We start from the raw sequence: 26949 nt of genomic DNA, 5'->3' as shown, positions 1-26949 counted from the left end.
CATATGAAAGCAATAAAATTACTATGACAGTAATAAATTAATGATTGAGACTGCCACAACATTCTGTTTAATTAATGGAAGAAAGAGTTATGTCTCTGTAAAGAAAAAAATCCTTTAAGTTTCATTATAAAGTTATATATTTACTGAGATACATTTTTCTGTAAAATTTTATGAAACATTCAACTTAAGTCAAATATCATTTGGAATTCCATTGATAATATATATATTTCTTATTTCATTATAAAATAATTAAAAACAGAAATAGTGGCTACTTTTTAAGATGGGCATACACTCTTGGATAATACTGGTATATGGCAGAAATAGCTCATAGGGCCTTAGCTCCCAGACTCCTGGCAGGAACAAATGAAATATGTAAAGACACTCTAATTTCTTCAGTTCTAGCGGTACACTTTCAATTAAGTCCCAAGAAGTTAATAATATTCACTTATTCATTCTTATCATCATTAAAATACTTAAAGTAAATATTGACATCTAAATGCATTTTAATCCACATCTGTGGCTTGAAAGGAGATGACTTTCCCCTCCTTTACTATTTCTATCACATAATTTACCTTCCATAAAATTCACTTTCGACTTTTTAGCTGTGTCTCTTATATATACCGTTTCTCACAAGAAAATACATTCTAAAGCATGTGTTTATGAAAGAGTTCAAAAAGACATTCACTCCCTAACTTTTCAAAGCCACTTAGATATTGGTTGTGGAGGACTTTGAAAGAGTTGTTATTGATTACTTCACTTTGGAATGCCTAAGCGCATATGGTTTTACTTTTCAACGAATGGCTGGCTTCCTCACACATTCTGATAACCTGCCCTCACTGAGTTCCACAAAAATATTTCTAAGAAGTTTCTGTAAAAACCTTACTTACAGTATATTGTTCTTACAATTTATGCAATTCTAATTGATAACTTTGGTTGCTAAGACACGTGTCTTGAACCCTTTCCACTAAATGACATTCTTTCTCTTTATTTAGCTTTAAAAAATTCAAAAACTTCTGTTTATATTCTAATGAAATTATCACCCATTCCCATTTAAATTGCATTGATAACATAATAAATCAAATAAATTCAGGAAAAGGTGCTGTTCAAACATAAGCTTTTGCAAATGTAAACCCAGTATGAATGTAAACAGCACCCTGCTGCCTGCAGAGGAGCAGCATGTCTGTAAGCCTTTTTGTACAAAGGATTACCAAAATCTTTGTACTTCCTCAAAACAGCTCTGCTACTTTTATTCACTTGAAACACATGGAAATCTCCATTAAGGTAGGATTTGTAGAGTGCTGCATACCAGTTACATAGTTTGGAGTACCACACAATAGGTAATCAATAAAAACTTGTTTCATTACATTCAAATTTAAATTACTTTTTTCAATACAAAAGAAAACTCATCATTGGGCAGGATAAATACACAACATTACAAAATCAGAGAAAAAAATGGATTGGAAAATACATGATGACTTTTGGTTTACCCTTGACCTGGCTGTTTCTTTTCTGTTGTAAAAATTCTCTAAAGATTAGCAACCGTTCCAAATTTTATTTTTTTAATATCTATATTTTTTATTAATTACTTTGCATCATGTGACACAGTTTCATAGGCCCTGGGAATCCCCCAACCCCTCCCTGAACCCTCCCACCATGGTGGATTCCTCCACCTTGTTGCAGTATTACAGATCAAATTCAGTCAAGATTCTTTCATTGCAAGAGTATACCAAGCATAGAGTCCAGCATCTTATTGTTCAGGTAAATTCAACAGTTTCTTGGGGAGAACATCTCTGGTCTGAAGGCAGAGCTGGCAGAATATCATCCCGATCAATTAAAAGCCACAACATAACATCAACAACATTTTACAACATTATGGAATTAATTGACATGGTATTGAGTAATCAATATGTTAAAAAAATGCAAGTTCTTAACCACCTCCTGTGACTACTTCACTGACATTTCAATTTTAGTTTATACACAGAACCGGCTGCTATACACCTCCATTCCAAATTTTAAACATTTACTACTATGAATAGGTTCTCAAGTCTGTATCAAAAGACTCATTTAGTTTTCTAAAATTTCAATTATATGTTCAATCTTCTACTAGTATTTCTTCTACTGAAATAGTATTCAGACTCCTCAAAATCAGCACATACAAAACAGTACAGTTAACACAAAAGTGTTTTTCTTTTCAAGTATTCATTCTATTCAGTTCCAAGCACTTGCTATGTACAAACATGCAGCAACCAAATATCATAACCAAATGTCATAACCAAATATCATCTTTGCTTCAGAGGCATTTAGAGCCTAGAGAATAAAACCTTACAAACAAGTGTAGCAATAATGCTCAGAATGGATGCTCTCAGACTATAACGCAGGATGTGACAGACATCTAAGATTTAAGATGAGTAGAAATTCACTCCTTATGTAGGAATATGGGAATCATTTACGAGATGTTTCAAACATAGATTATAGCATTATAATGATCTAGAAGAGGCAAGCATAGTTGATTCAATATTTATAGAAGAAAGTAACCACTGTTAATGCATGCTAAATAGACTGGAGGGTATAAGTGTTTAGGTGTAAGACCAGTTTCTAGGCTACTCCAAGTGTAATAGTCCAGGTAATAAAAAAAATTAATATTAGAAGAATGAAGATGCTAGATTTGGCAGATAAATAGAGAATTAGAACTAGTGACTGGTCTTTCTGAGAAAGGAAGAATAAATGGATGAATGAAGAAAATCCTAGAAAGAGAAAAGGACTCTTATCTCTTTGCTTCATTAAATAAACTGATATTTTTAAAAGACTAAACTAAATGTACAGCATAAATAAAGGATCTCATTGCTTTCTATGGAAAAAGAATTTATCTTCAAGGTAACAGTTTTGCAGCTTATCCCAACAAATACGTGTTAGCAAATGTCAGAGAACCAACTCCCTGAAACGGGGAAAAAACACTGTGAATGTTTCTATGCTGCATTTGCCTTGGGGAGGACAGTTTTGCCTGGAACTAAACAGGCCTTTGCATTAGCTGTGTAGCATGTAGAGGTATAATCTGTGAACAAAACAGATTTTTTTTTTGGCCTTTATGGAGGAGACAGATACACATACCATAATAATTAATATATGATTGTATACTAGGCTCATACGAATCTATGATTATATACTATGAGCTACAAGTGCAAAAGAAGAAAAATATGAGAACTATAAAGAATTAAGTCAAAATATTCTATTTAATCTACAGAGGTTAGAGAAATTTTGCCCAAGGACTTCCTTGAGCAACTTGACTGTTGAGCTAAAACTGAAGAATTGAACCTTAACAAAGAGAATACTTAGGTTACATCAGGTTGACTTAAAGATATGTGTAAACCAATGGAGGCAGAAGGAAATGGTGGTTCCCAAGAATGAAAGATACACTAGAACATCGTATATACAAAACAGAAGTTCCAGAGATGGTTACATTAGATGATGTTGAAGAGGAAATCATTAGCCAAATAATCAAGGATGTGATAAAACATTCAGTTATAAGTTTAAGAGCAATGGGAAATTGCGTACATGTCTATATGATGGGGGCTGACAACATCAGATCTATGCCTTCAAAAAATGCAATCAGAACGAAATCAGAGGAGAGGAAGAATAGGGAAAATGGATGTGGGGAGAGTTGAGAAGATGCTGTTTCGTAAGAAAGAGCATCACAGGCATGCTGAATTGTGATACTGGTATGCACAAACATTCAAGATACTTGAAAGGGTTATTTTATTTGGCAGCAGATTGAATTTCTGAAAACAAAAACACAAACAAAAAACATGAGTAGAGGCGAAGTCACCCAGTGAGAGAGGGAGAAGAATTAGAACCATACGTAGAAGACCACAGTGTTTTTGTAGTGCAGATACTGCTTTTGGGATGAGGTAGTGAAATCTAGCAGAACCTGTTAAATTGGTATAATTTTATTCAAAAATGTACAATATAACCTACACAACTATTTTGTTCTTGTGAACCAAGGTTTGACTATCATTCAGTAAAGATTCAGGGACAGAAATGAACCAAAGATAAGTGCTGTCATGCTTTAACTGTCTATATGTTAGTGTGTTAAAATATTGAAAACTTTTAGGCACTAAAATGTAATTATGTTCTCACAATCATAGATTTTACTAATAGCTTCAAAACACCTCAATATGTTTAGAACCACAATGTTTGTCTTGCTGATACGTGTTAGAATAAGCTCTATATTAGTTGCCTTACTTTTAAGAAACAGAAACTAAATTATGCCCCTACTTAATACGACAACAATAATATAAGCCCAGAAAGTATCATGTTTTAATATATTTTAATCTTTAGGATTGAGACAGAGGGAGAGTGATAGAAAATTCAGCTTCATATATTTTTTTGTTTCTTCCTACAAATATTTATGTCAGTAATAGTTTATTTTTTCATTAAAATTAGGGACTGTGGCTGCCTTTGCGTTTTAGCAGTTAAAGCCATGGCCTGAGATGTTGGCATCCAATTGCAGGTGCTGGTCTGTGTCCTGGCTCCTGTACTTCTCATCCAGCTCCCTGTTAATAGCATAGGAAAGACAGTAGAATACATTTCAAGAGTTTAGGCCACTGTCACCCAAGTGGGAGTTGTGGACGTTGCTCCTGGCTTCTCCCTGGCCCAACAATAGTTGTGGTGACCATTTGAGGAGTGAACCAGGGAATGGAAGATGTCTCCCTCTCCCCCTCTCTGTCTATAACCCTGACTTTCAAAATAAATAAAGTCCTCGAAAGAAACACAAAAACTAACAAATGAAAAACTCAGAGACCAAATAATCTTTATAGGAAACACTTAATAAATCTTCAAAGTATGGGAAAATGCAGTTAAATAATTACACATTCACTTTCATTTTTATTTAAATTTCATTGAGAGTATTTTTGGTTAGTAGCAGTCAAATACATCAGCTAATGCTTATATGAAATTAAAATGTTACATTACTATCATTTCATCCTGAAAAATCAAAGTGAACATCAAACAACTTTCCAAAGGTCAAGAGGATAGCTCTGAATATAACCAGATTGTTTTATTAGTCCAACTCTCAGTCTTTAGGTCTACAGTAACCAAGGTCTTGTCTTTTAGAAAGAAGCAGTGTAACAGCCTACCCACAGTACTGGACTTCTCCAGATGGCATCCAGGATTTTTCAGTACACTCCAACACTCTCATAGTTATCATCAGCAAATATTCATCACCCATAAGAACCAACCTTTCTTTCATGAAAGACCTACAACATTTGTGTGTGCATATCTGCTATGAAAATCTCTGACTGTCACTGAAATTTGAGAACAACTCCTTAGCTCTATGCTACACTTTGTTCAAGGTATCTGATACTTAAGGTTGGGGTTATTTTGCTTTTGAATGCAGCAAAATGCATTTGTTTGGTAGAATGGTTTATTTCAATACTACACACCATTCCACAGAACATGTGCATGTAATTATGTATTCTGAATATGTAATCTATGCTGTACCTCTATCTCCAGAAAACGGAACAATTTAAAAGGTTTTTTTTCTGCCAGAGGAAACACTTATTTTTGAAAAATAACACATGAATGTTGATATATATGTACAGCATATGTGCATATGTGTGTTATTTTCTTCACTAAGCTCTGATCCTATCATATGAACACAGCTAATGAAGCCTCAATTACTCTCTTGTGTCATCAGAAACAAAAAGCGTTGTTTTATGATTCAGGCATGGCTAAAATGAGAAACACCTACCGTTTTGCTGAGGTAGCTTGTGCTGGTGTTCATGCACTGTTGCCCCTCACTGTTGCAGCAGCCCCCACATCTGTAGACGGACACACATGGAGGTTTAAAGAAGGTGTTTGTTGCTGCTCCAAATTCCTTCCCCACATCTATACACACCTCACGTGGCATGCATTGAGTCTTTCTCCACTCATTATCAATACCTGTCGAGTCATAGGAAGTTCGTAAGTCATATAGAAACCACCAGAGGAGAAAAAAGCCCACAGCAACTGGATGCCACTCACATTTGATTTCAGATTTTCAAATTTTCAATTAAGAAGAAATTTAGACAAATACTTGGCAGCATCCTAAATTGCTCTGTGACTGGGTTTATAACAATACTTAACAGAACAACTGAGGCTATTTTAAGAAAATCATTTCTACAGCTATGTAATAAGCTAAATTAGGATTATACTCTTAAAATTACACTAATATTCCATAACACTGGTGTTTGGTTTTTTGTGCTTAAGAAAGTGGGAATTTAGTATATGCATGTTTACAGCTTGTGCAGAAATGGAGCAATGTCATTTGCTAAAGAAGTGTTATATTCATGTGGTCTCAAAGCAAATGTAAAAACTTGATTTCATTTTCACTTCAGTATAAATGAGAATATAGTTATGGCTTTGGACTTCATTCAAAAATCTTTAAGGCAGGCTATTTGACAACATTAGCTCATTTAATGACAATAACTATGTGAAATGTAAGGCTATTTTCCATCAGCCCAGACTTCTATCCTATATTAACCTTCGTCAGGAAAATCAAATAATCAAATTTTCCTGCCCCCTTCATGGTCACTTGGAATTCTTTCTCCAACAAGTGAGTGGCTTACCTATAATACTGTTGACTCTTTACTGCATTACAAATGATGTACTTCCTAAGTGTTCTAGTTTATTTCTCCCATATTTCCCCTAAAATAAAATTTTCGGAAAAAAAAAGGACATAAACTCTTGGTTATTCAACCATGAAGCCATTGTGTTTGCTTGATTTTGTTCTCAAAATATTTTGAAATAGCAAACTTTTACAGTGATTAGTATCTAACAACTGAAGGGATTTGTTCTTTTTTTTTTTTTTTTTTTTTTTTTTTAAAGATTTATTTTATTTTTATTACAAAGTCAGATATACTGAGAGGAGGAGAGATAGAGAGAAAGTGGAGCTGCCGGGATCAGAACCAGCAGCCATATGGGATCAAGGCGAGGACCTTAGCCACCAGGCCATGCTGCCGAGCCCGAAGGGATTTGTTCTTGAAAATTAGCCCACAAATTGCTTACAATGGCACTGTAGGCAATACGGACTAGACACCTCATCCGCCTTACAAAAGTGCAGCACTAAGTAAGATTTCTATGAAGCAGAAAGGCAACAAGTGGAATTTTCATTGGTTTCTGAGCTTGTTTTGAGAGAAACAAAGCATTTCTAAGCATAAATCCAGAGAAAAAAAATTATGCTTAATTATTTTGCAAGACAAGAAAGCTTAAATGATTAAATTAACGTGTGTAGGGAGGATTTATAACTAAATTTCTACCATGGGGTTAACACATGAATGTGTGTTGATACATACATACTTTTCTATCTACATGTGCATTTCAACAAATCATCTTAAACACTCAATTGTGTGATCATTAAATGCTGTATTTTAAAAATGATTGTTTATTTTATTTATTTTCAGCCCTAAATGTAGAAAAATGTTGAAATTAGAGGACAAGGCTGATTTTCATTAATTCGATATCTGAGAATTTTATTAGACATATTGTTTACCATACTTACTTTTTAAGATCTCTGCATTATAATGTGCTGCAGCAAATTTTATCGTCTCTTCTGTCCTTGTCTTGAGGTTGGGCTGTTCTTTATTATGCTGCCAGCCTCCTTTCCTCAGCTGACACTTGTACATTTTCCAGTATTCTGGGTAGAGTACAGTCATGAGCTCATCCACACTGGACACAGATCGCAACTGTTCCTCCAGATCTTTGCCTAAATAAGCCTGTCAAAGAAAAATGCAAGATCACTTAACTTTATTAAGAGTTTTGGAAAGAGGTACACTAAAAAGTCTTTAGACTTAAAGTTGCATAGACTATATTCCCTAATTGATTACTCATGAATCACTTAACTCTTCTTAGCAAAATTATACTCTGATTTATAGTTTTAGGAATTAACATGAGGTTATTTTAAAAAAGCTCACAGAAATGAATTAAAGCATGCTTATTTTGGTGCAAAAATTAAGAAATCCAAGTTAAATTTTGTTCCTTATATGCAATTTCCATGAATTTTGAAAATTCATGCAAAATTTTAAAAAGAATTTAAATCCCCTGTATCAGTGTATTTTGAAACTTTTTAACAGCAAAATAAACTGACCTTTTATACTGAATTACCCATATACTTTTTGAAGTTTAATTCACAGTATTAAAATTTACATTGTTTTAAAGGCAAAATTATAATGATAAATAACTTCAAAAATAATTTTTACAAGTAGCTTTTATTTTATATAACTGATGAATTTGTAAGTTTGAAAATTTGTTTAATTTATAATTACTCTCAGGTAAGTAAAATTAACTGAAAATTTCTCTACTGATTTTCAGTTGTTGGGCTGATGTTTGTAATTTAGAATTGTACTTTCACAGAGATATTTTAGAATAAATTATTACACAATGGTAGAGTTCAGTAACAGCAATAAATTAAGGTATGTATTGTGGCAGAATTGCCCAATAATATTTTAAAAATTAATTATCCAGTTTTTTTATGAAGAAGATATGAAATAGTTCAGAGAACACTAAGCTGATAATTACAAAAGTTAACCATTTCTGTAATTACACCCAGTTGTGTAGAATATTTCAAGATATGTGCCAGTAGTTACAACATCTAAGAAATTTTTTTCAATTTCACTCAGAAGTTAGGAAAAATGGCTTTTTAAACTTATTTATGGGCGATGTGCTGCAACTTTTATTCTATATAGCTATGACTATTCTTGACTTAAAAACCAAATGCATAATATATGCAATACTTTAAACACTGGTTTTCAAAGTTCAGTGTGCATGGAAATCAACTGGAAAACTGGTACAATCAGCAGTGACTGGCCCCTGCCCTCCTCCCTACGTATTCTTGAACAAAGATAAACAGTTTACATTCATTCTACAATTCGTAGTTTTTCCTTTCTAATACTTGAAATTCAAAATGAACAAAATTGCCTTTATATGCAAATATTAATTAATTAAAACTCTCATTTTTTAATAATCTAAATTATGCTGCTATTGGTAATTTTGTATTGTATGCTGACAAAGATAGTCTAATGAAATTTTCTTGCATTAGTATGCTCTCCTGAAAAAAGAAGCAATAAATTATATAAACTATTCTTTCCTATTAGACAACCATATTTTGTATAAATGTTGGAGTCCCCATTTCTCATTTGGTAACTCTGTAATATGAACACATCATTCAATCATGTTAGGTCCATGTTATAAAAAAATTTTTATATAATTCAACTGTCTTCTAGAATATGCAAGGTGAATTTTGATACACACCTATATAAAACAAAATTCTGTTGAATAAGTGAAGGGACAGATGAAGAGATCTTATTTTAAATGGAAATGACAGGTTACCTTCTCATGTTTATGGATTATACACTTTTGAAATAAGAGCCTAATAAAACCACATATTAGACCAAATTCAAGAATTCAAAGTGCTTAAGAATCTCAAAGAGTTATCAATGGATAAAATGTTACAAAATTAAAACTGATTCTAAAAATCCCATAGGGGGATTTGTGAATGTTCAAGGAATATATGAATGTCAAACTTGTTCACAGTTTGTATGTACATCAAAGCATAGCATAAACTTTAAGAATGCATGTTTTGCCAATTATAGCCCAGTAAAACTGCAAGCACTACATAGGCATATCTATGCTCACTGCTACCTGGAGAAAATATCATCAACAGGTCTTTGCTATCCATAGTTTATTGAGCATCGCTAGAATACATGATGCAGCAAGGAACATTTTAAATCCCTGGTGCTATTTACCCCACAGTTCAGCAAAGATTAAAGTCAAGTTCTGATCTATGCTAGTGAAACTAAGTTCAGAAACAAGCTTGAATTCTTCCACCATTAGAGAACTCAATACAGCACTGTTCTACAAGGCAATGGATGTCATACACAAAACATTAAGAAGAGGTGCTTTCAGAGAATGTTACTTAAAGATCTAAGCCAAGTGAAAGAGTTTTGTACTTTAAAATACAGAAATTGATAATCACTATTATAACATTTATTTCTGTAAAAAAAAATAGACTCTCCACAACACACAAATCAAAGAGAGAACAGCATAAGCATGTAATTCACAATGGAGAAAACAACATAAAAAATGAGATACCAGTAGCAGATAAAATTATTACATTTGTAGTGTATTCTTCGGCTGAAAAAAAAGCCTTGTGAAGAAACATTGAAATACAGAATAATTATTTGTGTGGTAGAAAACATTGTAGACAAAAGACAAGAACACAGGAAATTATTTTTTAGTATATATGACAGATGAAAAAGACTAATAAAGAACATAAAAGTTATGAAATCATAATGTGCATAGCACTTCAACTTGAAGGATTCTGATATAGCTCTGATACAGAACTAATTTGTGGTTGTTGAAACTTCTTCAGAGACCTCAAAATAAAAAAGTGAACATGAATGTTGAATGGTTAGACTGTAGTGTGTATATCTAAGATGTTGATTACCTGAATATTTTCACTCAAAGCATTTCTTTGAATATTATTTCTTTCTTTAAATTTCCAAAGATATGGATGCCTTTTCTATTAGCAACTGACTTGTAAATGGATACACAATTACAATACAAATTTTAAGCCATCTAAAAATAAATCAAACTTTACATTCCAACTTGGGTGAGTCAGTTAGGTGATCACAAAAGTTACTTTTGTGGGGAGCACTGTGGCTTAGCACAGTGCTATATGGAATAGTTCAGAGAACACTGAATCTGCCCTGTGAGTACTGGTTTGTGTTACAACTGCTCCACTCCTAAGCTAGCTGACTGCTAATGGCATCGGAAAAGGAGCAGAGTATGCTCTAAGTACTTGGGCCATTGCCACCAATGTGAGAGACCTGGATGAATCTCCTGGTTTCTACCGGCCCATCGCTGGCCATTGTGAGCATTTTTGACAATGAACTAAATGATCAAAGACATCTCTTTCTGTCTGTCTCTCTCTTTCTCCAATTCTGATTTTCAAAAAAAAAGTACATTTGAAGGTTACCTTCTTGTGCTTGTTAGAAAGAAGGCACAAACGCATTTCAACTTTCCAATCTGGAACATCCCAGTCAGTGTTACACACTGAACAAGACCTGGTTCCCCAAACTCATGCATATGTTCAAGCCTCAAAGTTCTCCATTAACAAATCATGGGTTAAGATTAATAGTTGACATGGTTAGGACTGGTGAATTGATCTAATTATGTGGCTAAGAATAGGGTCATGGGGATGTGTTCAGGTCTTGGACACTTGTCCCTAGAAAGAAGATCTTGTAAGAGAATTGGTTATTTGGGCTGAGCTCTGCCTGGGTTCTCTCTGGGATTATTTCCCCACTAGCAGGATACTGTATGACAGCAGCTCCATCAAAGGTGGACTCAGGGGTTCCTCTGCTTCCTCACACTTGTGCTTGGTAAATCTGTAGACTGTGATTTTACGAAGGCACTTTTAAAAGTGTGTGAGAAATGCACATTATCAGGCCAGGTGTGATAGCCTCATGGCTAAAGTCCTTGCCTTGCAGGTTCCAGGATCCCATATGGGTGCCAGTTCCCGTCCCTCAGTTCCACTTTTCATCCAGCTCCCTGTTTGTGACCTGGGAGCAGCAGAAGATGGCCCAAAACCTTGGAACCCTGCACCCATGTGTGAGAACTGGAAGATGCTCCTGGCTCCTGGCTTCGGATTGGCTCAGCCCTGGCCATTGTGGTCATTTAGGGAGTGAACCAGCAGATGGAAGATCTTTCTCTGTGTGTCACCTCTCTGCAAATCTGACTCTTCAATAAAAATAAGTAAATCTTTTTTTAAAAAATGCATGTTATCTTTTAAATAGAGTTTTCCACAAATGTTCTGAAATACTCTTAAAACTGAGTTTTTAAAAATAAAAGTTAAGCCAAATATTGGATTAGGTGGCAGACTAGAAAACATGTTAACTGTTGGAAATCATACGTATGTGAGAAAATTGGTGTCACATCCTTGTAAGGAGTTTAAAACTGTTATGTTTCATATGACCTTAACAAACGACTTTACCTAAGGTTCAGTGAAAGTGTCACAGTCAGGATTCTTTACCCCTTAGGCCGCCCACATCCATGTCTACACCAACTTGTCAGGCCACCCTGACATAACCATGGAAGCAGATATATCAATTGCAATTTAACACTGGAAGTTTTTGCTTCAGATGTTCTACTGCCAATGTTGAAAATAATGACATAACCGAAAAAAGACCTCTTTATATCTATTGTTCAAATTATTATTTATGAAATAAAAATAAAGTAACTTCTTAGTTTGTCATGTGTTTGAATTTAGTAAAAATTATATATTTATTTTACTGAATTCTCAATAATGGTGGGTCTTACAAAAATACTTTCACTATTCATTTTTTTATTACGTTACTTTAGAAGAAACTTAAGTCAATGTTAAAATAAACAAATTGTCAGTCATCTTTATACTCAATGTAACACTTGAGCACTTATCTGACTTTTATTCTAGAAAAGAGCTCACAGGGAATCATTGGACAATGACAAAATGATCTCATGAAAATCAACTTTCTTTCAAATACGATTTAAATTGCATTTTAAAAAATAGCACTAAGCAGGTAAGGCAAAAAGTAACAACAAAGCAATAACAAGACACTGTTATACGGAATACTAAAGAAACACAAATGGACTGAAACTTATTAACACTGCAGTCTGGATATCTGTAGAATACTGGCTCTTCAGTGGGGCTGTGGCCTCTCTATTCCAGTGAAACTTGGTAACGTATAGATACATCTTTGGTGTTGCAAACTCTAAGGGTGCTACTGCTGCTGGCAACTAGTTAGCAGCCACCAGGAATGCTGTTAAACACTCTATGATGCACAGGATGAACTCTTATAAGAAAAATATCATCCAGGCTTAAGTATTATTGCTGCTTCTGAGGACGTACAAGAGCAAAAACTGGCCTTAAGAGTGGATCAGAACTTGAACCCAGTACCATGATATAGGATGGGCTTGTCAAGCAGTCTTCACTGCTAGGACAAATGCAGCCCCCTTCTTTGCTATTTTAAGAACCAACAGATGTTAATTATATTTAGAACTGGAAGCTAGTATTAGTAATTCTGTTTGTCAGAAAACAGTGAAAAATATTCACCAAGAACCTGAACAAAGCATAAACACAATTAGATGAATTTTGGACAAGCTGAATAAACTCCTGTAATCATAGCCAGATCAATATGCAGAGAAATGATCACATCCCTAGCATTTTGTTTATTCTCCTTCTCAGTTATAACTAAGCATTGCTCTGACTTCTAGCAACAAAGGTAGTTTATTTTGAATTTACACAAGGTTCGAAATCTTTAGTGGTGAGCTCCTGTTCTATACCTTGTTTGTCAGGTTCATCCTTATCAAGTGAAGCAGATGCTTTCACTGCTGTTTGGTTTTTCATATTATGAGCTACTACAATTTGTTTATCTTCCCAACGCTTAACATGTCTTTTGATGAACACAGCACGAATTTGGGGAAAGAGTCAGCTTTATATATATGGCCTTAAACATTTTTCCAGGGTCTAGTGCCAATTACAGGGCTGTATGTGGGTTCCCTTGTTCCATGTCCTTTTCCAACAATCAGTGTATTGTGTTGGTTTTAAATCTGCAGTCATTCTGGGGGCTGTGATAGAATCGCACTGTCCTTTTAATATTCAGTCCTAGAGGACTGATGATATTCAACATTCTTTCATGTGCTAATTTGATCTTGGTTTGCATCTCTCTCTTTTTTTAAAAGATTTAATTATTTTTATGGTAAAGGCAGATCAGATTTACAGAGAGGAGAGACAGCTCTTTCACCATCTGCTGGTTCAATTCCCAAATGGTCACAATGGCCAGGGCTGAGCCAATCCGAAGCCAGGAACCTGGAGCATCTTCCAGTTCTCACCCATGGGTGCAGGGTCCCAAGGTTTTGGGGCATTCTCCACTGCTTTCCAGGCCACAAGCAGGGAGCTGGATGGGAAGGGAGTAGCAAGGACAGGAACAGGCACCCATGTGGGATCTCTGCACTTGCAAAGTGAGGAGTTAGCCACTGAGCCATCATGCTGGGCCTGGTTTCCATCTCTTAAAAAAAAGTGTCAACTCTAAGCTTTCTGTTCACTTATGGTGGTTGTATTATTTGTTATTGATTACTAAGTGTTCTTAAATTTGTGGGCATATGATTTTTTTTTTCAAATACAAGTATGTATGATGCAAACATCTTATCCCACTATCTAATGTGTATTTCCACTCTTTTTATAGTGGTTTGATGAACAAAAGTATTTTTTGGTAAAGACACTTTCTCTTACGGCTAGTGCTTTGGATGTATTCTTTTACAAATATTTGTTGACTCCAAGATCATGAAAATTTTTATCCTCTTGTATTTTTTTAGAAGCTTTTAGTTTCACTTTTCCCCTTTGTGACTACCAGGGACTGACAATTGAATTTTTAGAATAGTGAGAGATAAAGATCAAGATTCTATTATTTCTCATATGTAACTGATCCAGCACCAGATATTGAAAATCCCACTCTGTTACCACTTGTCCCTTTTCTGTGAATCATGTGACTACGGACTCTGGCTCCATCTGCAAGCTCTTTGGTTTGTTTCAGTGATTGTCCACTTTATGGCAGTATCATAGCTTTCACATCAATTCAATATCAAACATAATTTTGGCTTATACCTGTGGTGTCCCAAATTGCACTCATATCATTAATATGTAAATATTTTAAAAATTTCATTTCCTTTGCGCTTACAATTAATTTTAAATATGGCTTTAGAAAACATTTGAGGTTGTTAATGGAATTACAGAATATATCTTCAGTGCACACCTACATATTTACAGATAGCTCTAGACAGGAATATCATTGATAATGGTAACAGTAAACATGTGGTTAGTAATTATATGGAGATATTCATTAAACTCTATTAATTTCATTAACAGGTTAAATTCTTAAACCATATGTTAGCATTGGTTTTCCATCTCTGTATTTCTTATGAAATCTTGATTTCTACAACTATCTGTAAATGTTACTTGAGGTAAGTTTCTAACAAAATGTCTTGTGGAATTCTGTGTTTCCAGCACATATTAACCTTAGAGAATAGTATAGCATCATAGCAGTAGCATGTGTTTTGGGTATAGATAACACTTGTGTTTAAATCTTAGATTCTTCAGTGACTTGTGTGAACTTTGAGGCTCGTTTCCTCAACTGAAATATTGGGATTTACCACAACAATTAAACTAGCTACAATGAACCCAATATGCAAATAACACATCGCAGTAAGCAATTCTGAATAACTGCCTTTACTTTCCGATAAATTTGCATTTTATTGCCATTTTATTTTTTGATTAAGCATGGGATGAGCTGATTAAGCTTATACATTTTTGAGATAGGTAACATTTTCTTCATCAGAGGTCTCCAAATACAATGAAACATTTTAATTTTGCATTCTGTTCGTTTATTTCATTATGCCTCTTTATGCATAGAAGCTAATAATAAATATCTATATTCTATAAAGTTCATATGAAAGATCCATAAAAGGTAAAACATGTGCCTTTTCTCAAATGGGTGAGATGTGTGTAAAGGCAAGGTAATTCAACAGAAAGTTATCGGTTTCCTTATTACTACTCCAAAGGATTACTACATGAGGGCTGAAAGCCTGAGTAATCAGGGTCCATTAAGTTGATGAAAATATGCAGGAAGACAGAGAGTAGAGGAAGAGACAAAGATGGTTATCAGGGAGAAAAGCATATCAGATAAAAAGAATTCTAGCTTCTCAAGGAACCAGGGTTAAGAGCAAATATTCCTGAAACCCAAATTGGAGCTTGGTACATTTATGAATTCTAAAACTGGATTCTGTAAGCAAGGTGTTGTGCTGCTCCAAGAATTCAACAGAATTTTTTTTTTGACCTTTTTCATTTTGCAAGATGCTAGCCACATTCAGAGTTGAGACATTCTTAAGAATCCTACAGTCAAGAGTACTCAACGCATTAACATACTCTTTTCTTGAAACAAGACAGGAATACAATTCCACACATTTTAACAGAAGCTGAAGAAAACACGAGAACGTGGGTCAGGAGTTTTTGAGGACATACACTGATAATAATGTAGTTACAATGGGAGGCAAGATCAAAGTAAGAGCTCATAAAAACTGAAGTAAATGACAATAAGGAATGAAATTAGTACACTAGTCATGCTCCCCTTTTTCTGTACCATCTGCTATTACTCCAGAAGTTCATGCTTTAACAACTTTGTTGTGGAAAATCACAGGTGGCATCTAATTATTTTCACCACCTCCTTTCTCCTGTCTCTCAATGCATCCTTTACACACCAGTGGATGCCTTCCTAAAGCACAATTCTGATCTGTTAATATATTCTGGAAAGATGCCTTTTGTTGTCTCACTAGCTAATGGACAAAGCCAATATACATTCCAGTAGTCCTAAAAATTTTTATAGGTAGGGATAAAGATAATAATAAGAAACACCCTCAAGATTATAAGATTTATAAGTTGTAGATAATAGAAGTGCTGGAATGGGGCTGTACATGTAAGTACAAAGTAGAGTACAAAGAAATAAACTGAGTAGACACCTGACTCTAATAAAGTATTTTAAACAAGTAGCAAAGAAAGGAAATTACAATTTTATAATTTTTATGACTACTATAAGCCAAGGAATGTATTAGGCATGTCAATTGTAATGAAGGTCTTTCCTTATATGGAGTTACAAACTAGCAATATTAATGCTTCTCTTTTAAAATAATCTGTAAATTTTAAGACATACCTGTCAGTAAACAATGTATGCTGCAATTAGTTCCAGATTAATTTCATGTTGCTTATGTGCTTCTATATCTAAGGGATTCCAGATTACTTGCTAAAGTGACAAGAAGAAGAAGAATCTGTTGCTATGAAACAATGTTGAGCAAAACAAAACTGAATTATTTAACCAGAAGAACTGAGTCTGAAAATAAAGCAAAACAAAAAAATTCATCTGACATTCTTACTAACACTTGAGCTATTAAATTTCTTTCAGCTATTAAAAGCTACCTATGAATCTATTTCAAAGAAGTAAAAATACATATGCCTTTCTTTATTTCTTTTTCCATCTACTTATAATTCATAGCATTGATTTGGGGCCATAATTTTCTCCAAAACCCCTCCCTCCTGGGCCTGTGTTTGTGTATGTGCTGTAGGTGATGGATGGTTGCAGTATGATGAGGATGTATACTTAGTAAGCAAGCTGGAAAAAATGTCCAATAGTTACCATCACTTTAATTCATCATCAAGGATTTGGAAAGTTTTTCTGAGATTAATATCATTTAGTTTTAGAGACCTCACTTAGTTTGAAGGAAGCCACAGACATATCCACACCAAGGTAGGTACTGCTAGATCTTAACTGTTTTAGGAACAACTTTGCTTGGCACTTATCCAGCATCAAGGCTGGTTTATGGACATACTGGCCTACAATATATTTCTCATTTTTGTGCTATTCATATTTCTAAATTAACACTATTTTTCACTATGAAACTTAACTTCTGTGATATTTTCAACAGATAAATTTACAAATGATGTATTAATGACAGAATGAGACTTAGGAAGAAAAGTTCCTTATAAAAAGAGGAACTTTTAAAAAATTACAATGGCTTGAGGTTACAAATATTTGCTTCAACTATCCTGGTTTCAACAAACCAGAGTTTAGACAAGTAAATACAATGTTGAAGACTCAGGTCATGTTTCTCTGCAAATACTTCTTACCTACTTATTTGGAGGAGTATGTGGGTTAAAAAAAAAAGTCCACATTGAGTAAGAGAAGAAAATGTCATTCATATCACATTGATGGCATAGTAAAGTGGTCTTCATGATTTAAACCTAAGATTTATGTTTATGAAAAGAAAAACTATCAGAGGAATTTATAACCCAAGTTTAAGTTCTAACTACTTAAAATCCAATTTGAAGTTAGAAATTTACATTATAGCGCCATGTAAAAATCTGATTCTTTTCTATTTATGACTACAATTAGCTTCTTTTCCTTAAAATATGACTTAAACATTAGCCAGATAAGCTTCACAGTTAAGTCACTGGCGATAAAATCCACTGTTGCATACCTAACAATATTTTCCAAGGGCATTTATTTATGACAAGTATATCAAAATTACTGATTTTAAGACATTTTAAGACAAACAGAAACAATACCCTTTACATGTCCCCTCCACACAAAAATCCCTAAAAATGTAGATTTCATTCATCCTCTAAAGATCCATGAAAAAAAATTACTTTTTCTTAATGGACTGTTATCACATAAAAAGAATCAAAATTGGAAATGGATATAAATTTATACACTGTCATACATAATAAAGCCCAGGTTGGGCCAGCATTGTGGTGCAGAGGGTTAAGCCACAGCCAGTCATGGCTGCTCCACTTCCCATCCGGCTTACTACTAAATGCTACTTGGAAAGCAAGAGAAGATGGTACAAGTACTTGACCACCTGCCAACCATATGAAAAACCTGAATGTGGCTTCCGTCGTAACTTTGCCTTGGCCATCCCAGGCCATTGTGGTCATTTGTAGAGAGAACCTGTGAATGAAACAGCTCTTTCCATTTTGCGTTAAAATGAATAAATGAATCTTTTTTTAAAAAAACTGCAGGTCACAGAATAGAAATATTCTTCAGAACTTAGTAGACTTCACAAAAAGAGCCTCTTCAAAGAGCCTCCTCTGAATGCCACCACTGAAAGCAATGCCACTTTTAAAACTCCCAAGCACTTTCCCACTTTTTATTTGGGGTACCTGTCTTCCTGTGTTTTACACATGTCTTATCTTCCTCTTACATGCAGTTAAAGTTAAATTTAACTATGATGGCATCCATGATTTTTCTCCCCCACTGAAATATTCAATAAATATTCATTGTATTCATGAATAAATATAATTGGCTTGCCTTTCCACTTGAAAACTATCTTACTCTCTCCTCCCCCCACTATCTGTGTGTGTTTTTAGAAAGATACAAATAAAAATATCAACTAGAAGTCTCTTTAAGTGTATATGCTTTTTCTCTTTGTCTATATGCTATATGCTATTTAAGTCTATATGACAACATCCCAGACTCTTTAAGTCTATATACTATTACCATTTTCTGCTCTCTTAGATCTTACATGTTTGGAATAATTGTCTACATCTTCACTATTCTCTACTTCCTAGACTCCAGTTTGGTTTCTGTTCTTGCTACTTCAGTGAAACTAAAACCTAACAACTTCCATGTGGGCTACATGTGCTGTTATACTGTACCTCCACAGAAATTATAGTCTATTATTCCCTACCCCTTTGCGACTTCTCATGTAATTCCAAATGCTTGAATTCTCAGGTTTCAGCAATAGTTCTCCTTTCTTTCTAAAACTCCTTTCTTATTACTCACATCTATTCCTAACTCTCCCCACATCACTACAGACTAAAATGTTTAAATCCAGCCCAATTTTTTGTCAAACATACACACTATTGGCTTTCCCATAATCTCATTCTTACCATATATAAAGTGAAACTTATGATTTTCCTCTACAAATCCCCCATTTTTATCATTTATTAAATGATATTAATAGTTTCTCATTTATTAATCTAGGATTTAAACTTACTATTTATCCCTTACTTCAGAACAGAATCTATCAGCAAGACCTAATCATCTTACCACTTAAACACAAGTTTTTATTTTCGACTTGTCATCTGCAAACCATTTGGCTTACACTAGCATACATATATCTAATTGACTGCTTTAACTTTTCATTTGCTCTATTGATTCCTTCAGAAATCACAGGAATCGTTGATAAGCAATCACTGAATGATGCTTCTCACCCATTTAATTGGCTTCACTGATTTGCCATTATTCTACAAAGTCCTGAATGATCAAGCACCTTGAAGAATCTGACTCCTCTTACTTCTATTCTCTCCAAATTACACCATTCATGCCCTTATTCATAAAACTTCACCATCTCCAAAACTACACACTATTTAAGTTTTAAAAATTAGGAAAATCTGTTTCCTTTCTTAGAATTATATTACCTCAGCAGTATACAAGGCTGGTGCCTTCTCTTCACTGAGTTTTCATCATAAATGCCAAATAATCACAGTAGTTTTCTATGTATTGTAACACATATCTTGACTCACATTATGTTATTAGCACCTTATTTGCTTCCTTCATATAATTTCAAACATTGTACGTGCTACATTATATATTCTTTTTTAAATTTTTAATTTGATTTTTACATTCATTTTTGATGATATTTACATAGTTGATCTGGATGGGAAGGATTGAAGGTTAGGGGAAAGTGGATGAGAACACTGTTTTCCAATTTTTTTTTCCTTCCTCCTCTATCTGGGAGAAGGGGGGAGGAGAAGGGGAGAAGCTGCACCCAGCCTCCTAAGCGCCTCATCACCTGGGGATGGGGAATGGTCACCTGGTATCATACCAGGGTCCCCAGTATGGAGCATGCTCTGAGAGTTCTATTCAAGTGGTTTTGATAGTTCTGCAATGTTGTCGATCTCACCACTCCAAAGATGAGGAAATCCTTTCAAGGTCCGTTGGCTGAAAAAGTCTACCTTAGAGTCTCCATTGGCCCAGATATTTGTTGCCAATGCTTGGCTGGGGTAGTTGTCCAACTTGTTCTGCTCTCTACTATGGTACCAGATATCCTTTGCAGGACCCAATGGACTGCCATATCTTACATGTGTTTCTGGGTATGCCATCCACTGCTCCATCTTAGCCACTGAAAAGGCCCAGTTCTGACAAATGCATTCTATGGTCAACCATGGATCCTGCACTTCTCCTTAAGGTTAGAGTTCTTTAGCTTATTTACTCTTATTAACACTATTTGTTCATTTTGCTGTTTCTTTGTGCTCTCCTCTCTTCTAGCATATTATGTATATGAGAGTGAAAGGCTAAATGAAGTAATCGAACATGCATAGAAAATCCCCTTCATCCTTGTGAAATAACTATAAACATAATAATTTAATAACATAAAGTAAAATGTTTTAAAAGTTTAAAAGTAATTCACATCCAATCCCATTAAAATTGCTAAGAAACAAATTGATTACAATGATCTCATTTTCTTAAGCTGTCTAAGAAAAACGAGGTCAGAGGAAAGAAAGGAATGGAAGAAGATTCTATTAGTATGAATACAAACTCATGAACACTATATTAACAGAGACCCTGATTTATCACATATTTCAAAGGGAATTTACAAAAATCTCAACTGCATTTTTCTTCCTCTAGGTAACACAAGATAATTACAATGGTTGGTCCCAGTAATATATACTAAAAATGAATTGTTAAATATATGGATAGGAAGCCATTGTATTGCAACTGAAACATAGTAACTATAATTCCTTTTGTCCTCATATGATATAAAGGTAATCAAATTTGCTTACCAATCGCAAAACCTAATATACACAATGCCTACCTTGCAAATTATTCCCAGCAAAACAGCAGGAAATAGTCCAGCAACATACACACACACACATCTACAAAGGATTTATTCAGAAATGCGAGGTTGTCTTGACTCCTGAAATTGAATCTAAACCACAAACCATATTAACAGAATAAAGAAAGCTATCATTTAAGCATCCCCACAAAAGCACATGAGAACTATTTAACAAAATTACACATCCAATCCTAATAAAAATGATGCAAATCCTAAATAGAACAAAGCTTTCTAAATCATATAAAGATCATCTGTAACAACCTCACAGCTAGCATACTTCTAGAGTATGCTTTCCCCTCATAATAGGAAACAAAGTAAGGATGTCAACTAAGTACAAAACTTTACAACAAATGTAGTTTCTTCTTATGATCCTGCTCTAGGGTGAATTTTTATTAGCATGAAATCAGAAACACAATTTATAAAATAAAAAGTGCCAGGTTGGGCTTCATCCAAAAATGAAAATCTTCATTCTGTTAGTAAAGAAACCATTAAGAAAGTAAAAAACAAGGCAAAATATGTATAAAACATTTGCTAATCATATCTAAGAAATGAGTCCCATCTAGGATATGAGGGTCTCTTCCAATTACATGACAACCCAAGGGAAAATAGTGCAAAATATTTGAATGTTCAATTAAATATTTCTCTAAATATTATATTCAAATGGCTAATAGGCAGATGAAAAAAAGGCTCAGCATTGTTAGTTCTTAGTCCAAATTTTGCCAGTTTGAACTATAAAGAACTATCATTACTCATACTTAGTGGAAAGGATGGAACCCATAGAATGTAATAGAGGATATGGGTAAGGATGTGTTAGAAGCAGACCTCTCATGATCTGCTGATAGAATCTGAAATATAAACCCATTAATAAGTTAGTCTAACAAGTTCTTAAAAATGAACAAATGCTTATCAAAAGACTTGATAAATCTGGATAGTTAGACACCCACAGAAAACAAAAATATGGCCATGAAATGACTTGGACATGAATATTCAGATTACTCACACTAGCTCTAAATTGGAATAGCTTTAAAAATTGCACCAACCGGCTAAGAGCTTAGCATAACAGGGTGTATGTATGTAAGATAATGCTATTTGGCAAATAAAAAAAAATAATCTGTTGATACATATTAGAACATGGAAAAACCTCAAAAACATGTTGAGTGAAAAACACCAGACACAAAAGGCCATGCTTTGAATAGTCTTATTCATAAGAAATTTCTGAAAAATTCAAAACTATGGGAAATGAATGCAGACAGATGCCTGGGGCTAGGGATGGAAGCAGATTGCCTGCATGATTACCGGAGATCCTTCTTGGGTAACAAGCGATTGTGAAACTACAGTGTGGTGACTGCTGCATATCTATGAATTATTATCCACTAGCACAGAGTGAATTGTATGATATATAAATCACACTGAGAAAAAACAGTATTTTAATGATAAATGATAAAGTAAGCTAAGAGAGAAATATATAACACAAAAAAAATCAATGTTCTAACACTGGAAAGAGCTGTGTGTAGCCTTCGAAATTATCTTGTTATTTGTGGCAGGAAGAGAAGTTTCCAGAAAAAAAGAAAGGAAGAAAACTGAATTGTTACAGTAACAGATATGTTTTGTTGCCTTCTTTCAGTGCAATTTTACCATTATTTTGGAATTTCTGAGGAAAATTAGTGGGTGGAAAAGCAAACAAAATAAGGCATTAATTCAAAAAGAATGCTGAGGTCTGGCATGGCAGCCTAGTGGCAAAGTCCTCCTCTCGTTTGCACGAAGAACCCATGTGTGAGATCCGGAAGAAGCTCCTGGCTTTGCATTAGCTCAGCTCCAGCTGTTCGGGTCACTTAGGGAGTGAACCAGCAGATGGAAGATATTTCTCTTTGTCTCTCCTTCTCTCTGTAAATCTGCCTTTCCAATAAAAATAATTCAATCTTTTAAAAAAAAAGGAATGCTGAATATTTGTACAAAAGTTACTCAAGAATAAATAATACACTGTTACAATAAAACAAATATCAAATGTTTATAAACAAAAATAAACAAGCACAAATAAACATATACAATGTACACAAATTTCAATATACTATATCCCCTTTAAGATGAAGGATGGATATATGAGAAATGAATACAGCGTGTTGGAGAAGCAAGAGTGGTGACAGAAGAATATGAACGAGAATATGTATGAGTGAGGGCACAAGGTAAAAGGCCAGATCCACATCTTCCATAATAAAGAGCCAAGTTTAAATGAAAAAAAGAAAGGTCAAAAATGCATGTTGGAAGTTCAGTGTTTACAAGTATGGAGAGAGAGCTAACCACGGCAATGAGATGAAAAGATCTGAAACGCATTGTCTCTGGAGAACTGAACTTACAGCAAAAGGTGTGGCACAGAACAGTTCCTTCATCAGTCGCCCAGTGATACAATGGAAAATCTTGCTCTCTCCCCTCTCTCTTTCTACCTGCCATTCAAATAGACAACTCCTTAAAAATAAATAAATACTATGAAAAATAAAGACAAAAAAATTTTTGGTTTTGCTTAAGTTTCCATCTATGCCTGTTGATGTAATCAACTCTTGTTTTGAAAGACAGAATCCCCTTCAAGAGGCTGTCTGTCATGGAACGTTCCTGTTCGTTCTGTATACATCCGGAAGCTCACTCCTATTTTTATTTCCCTTGATGACAACGGAAATTACTCCACCTTCTCCTGAAGCTCCTCTTTATGTCATTTTCTGACTGTAAGGTAAGCCAAACATAATTTTTGAATCATCAATTTCCATAATAATTTCTCAGTCATTCAGGCATAATTGTAAAAGTGTTAGGTTAGTTCATGACTTCAGCTATATTTAAAACTTCTTTCTCCTTTACTTAGCATTTTTGTGAAGTATTTTTACCTGCACATAGAGAAAAAAAAAGCTTTATTTTACTTTTTTTTTTTTGAAAGGGCAGATTTACAGAGAGAAAGAAGGAGAGATGGAAATATCTTGAATTTGTTGGTTCCCTCCCCAAATGGCTGCAATGGCCAGAGTGGGCCAATCTGAAGTCAGGAACCAGGAGCTTCCTCCATGTCTCCAACATGGGTGCAGGGTCCCAAGGAGTGGGGCTATCATCCACTGATTTCCCAAGCCATAACCAAAAAATTGGATGTGAAGTGGAGTAGCAAGGACATGAACCTGCACCCCTATGGGATACTCGCACTTGCAGGCCAAGGATTAACTTATTGAGCCATTGTACTGCTTCTTTACCTGTACTCACAAAATGAATATTTTGCTCCTTATTTTTTGACCATGGTGAAGATACTACTGACTGTTCTTATTTTAACAATTTAAATTTGAAAACTAAAGTAACTTACTGCTCAGAAAGATGTAACTTGGTTTGACATTTCAGATCTGAAACGATAGCATAAGCCTTGCAACCAGTTAAATTCATTACTTGAGACACACCCACAACCACATCTTCTTGTTTCAGCACTGGATGTTTTGGACAGAGGTTCTTGTAGAAATTTATCCCAGACATTATATTTCAAATTTTGTCAATTTGGATTCAGAGGTCAACTGCAATGGACTAAGAAATTATGAAACATAAACACTTACAAGCATAGGCTACTGAACAGGGACGACCTGAACAGAACACTATAAGGTTGAACCCTCAGTTCTGGAGAACATGACCCGATCTTAAAAGCATGAGGGGACATTGGGCCAAACAGCAACATGAATAATGCCATAAAGAAATGCTAGCCATTTGGGCTACTTTCAAAGTTATCATCAAAAAGAACCAAGAACAGCTGCTAATATCTTGTGGCAGGGTGAGTTTGGGAGGGGTTCGGGCCTTGGGATTCGGGGGCAAGTGCCGCTCCTCACAGTGTGGCGGCTGTGGGGGGTGCCCCTGCTGGGTCGGACCGAATGCTGGGGGCTCACGTCAAAGATGCTGCCGCAAGGCAGTGAACGAGTCCTTGGCCTCCCCCAGGGCAGTCAGTGCACCATGTGGTGCCAGGCTCTGCCTGCTGGCCACCCGGCCAGGGAGCTCTGGGGTATTGGTTGTCTGAATCGCTGCTTAGGTAGCTAGTTGAGTCAAGGACGCTAAGCCACACTGTCTAAGGCAGAGGCCAGGACAAGTGAGGGACTGAGATAAGCTGAGTCAGAGCAACCACTGGCAGGCGCATGATCTACGGCTAGGAACAGGCCCAGTTGGGGAGGCATGGGGACACCTTAACTGGGTTGAGGTTCCCACCAAGGCATGCGTGTGCTGGAATGGGGGCTGCATTCTATCTAGGAAACAGTTGTAGTCACCCAAGGCACTAGTGTGGGCTGGGATTGGATGCACCAGGCCAGTTCAGATCCTAACACCATCTGGTGTCATTAAGAACCAGAGGGTAGATGTGGGACTGATTAGGCTGGGTCCCAATCCCCTCTTGAGCCATGCGTGAGCTGTATGTGGGTATGGACGAGCCATGGCCGGGCTGAAACATCCAACAACAAGAACCAGAATGGGGTGAAAGCCAGCCAGGAAAAGCCACTGTTCCTGTTAGGACAGGTGAACTGGGTAGGGTTGGCTCACGGACCCCCTGGCATGCGCAAAATCTGGCATTGGGAGGGGTTCTGATGGAGGAGCCTGGGCAACTCCTCTGGCAGGACACAGTCCCTGCAGGTTAGCGCAAGAAGCATAATAGGAAACAGCCCAGAATAGGCCATGGAAAGTTTCCCACTGGCACACATTCAGCATGGGTCAGGGGGAGACCAGGCTGAATCAGTTCATGTCACCCACTGGCAAATCTGATCACCAGAACAGAGTGTGGGATGAGCCGGGTTTGGTCGCGACAAAACAAGTACACATTATGGAATGCCAGGGCGTGGTTGCCTGTGCTGGATATGAATGCAGCATCCAACCAGCACACGGGAGATCCAGGAAGGGAGGGGCAGAACCAGCAGGGGGATTAAGGGGCTGGTCCCCTCGCTGGACAGCTACTCCCACTGGAGAGCGTGGGCTGGGATAGAGACAGACCAGATTAAGCAAGGCTACATCACCTGTGCGCTGCATGTGGATTAGACCAGGGAAAAGCCAGGCTGGGCTGATTATTCCTGCTGGTGCAAGCATAAATTAGAGTGGGTGAGGGATGTATGGGCATAGCCGCAGAAGCTGGCACTGGGGACTAATTCTGTCAAGTCAAATCACAGAACCACCTAAAGAGTGCATAAACCGGGACAGAGAGACCTGGGAGGTAAAAAGTGGGTTCCCCCTTCTTGGGTCACTATTCCCGTGGGAGGGCATGAAAACTAGGACAGGAGCTGGGATGGCTAGATACAGAGGCACTCAACAACACCCGTGAGGGCTGGATGGTTGAGTTGGTTAGATAGAACTAAGCCTTAATACCCATTGACAAGTACAAGAGCCAAATGGGATGGGGGACAGACTGGTCTTCTGCTACATATACTGGCAAACCAGGGTAGGGGGCGGGCCTGGTGGGGGTCATTGTGGGTCTCCCCAACTAGGTTGCAGCTCCCACTGGTTGATGTAAGGGCC

At 35.9% G+C, this 26949-nt stretch overlaps 1 protein-coding gene across 1 annotated transcript in view; it reads right to left on the bottom strand.

Moving 5' to 3' along the window:
* The window catches only part of VEGFC (vascular endothelial growth factor C), a 95132-nt gene that overhangs the window by 24277 nt on the left and 43906 nt on the right, over nucleotides 1–26949 (bottom strand). The window contains exons 2-3 of the mRNA XM_004579028.4: nucleotides 7535–7748; nucleotides 5747–5937 (exon numbers count right to left, since the gene is read on the bottom strand). Coding sequence (XP_004579085.2) covers nucleotides 5747–5937; nucleotides 7535–7748 — 405 coding nt within the window. The remainder of the gene's footprint in view (nucleotides 1–5746; nucleotides 5938–7534; nucleotides 7749–26949) is intronic.

The sequence above is a fragment of the Ochotona princeps genome, chromosome 11, assembly GCF_030435755.1.
Source record: "Ochotona princeps isolate mOchPri1 chromosome 11, mOchPri1.hap1, whole genome shotgun sequence".
Classification (NCBI taxonomy): Eukaryota; Metazoa; Chordata; class Mammalia; order Lagomorpha; family Ochotonidae; genus Ochotona; species Ochotona princeps.
This window is presented reverse-complemented; position numbering and strand designations above follow the sequence as displayed.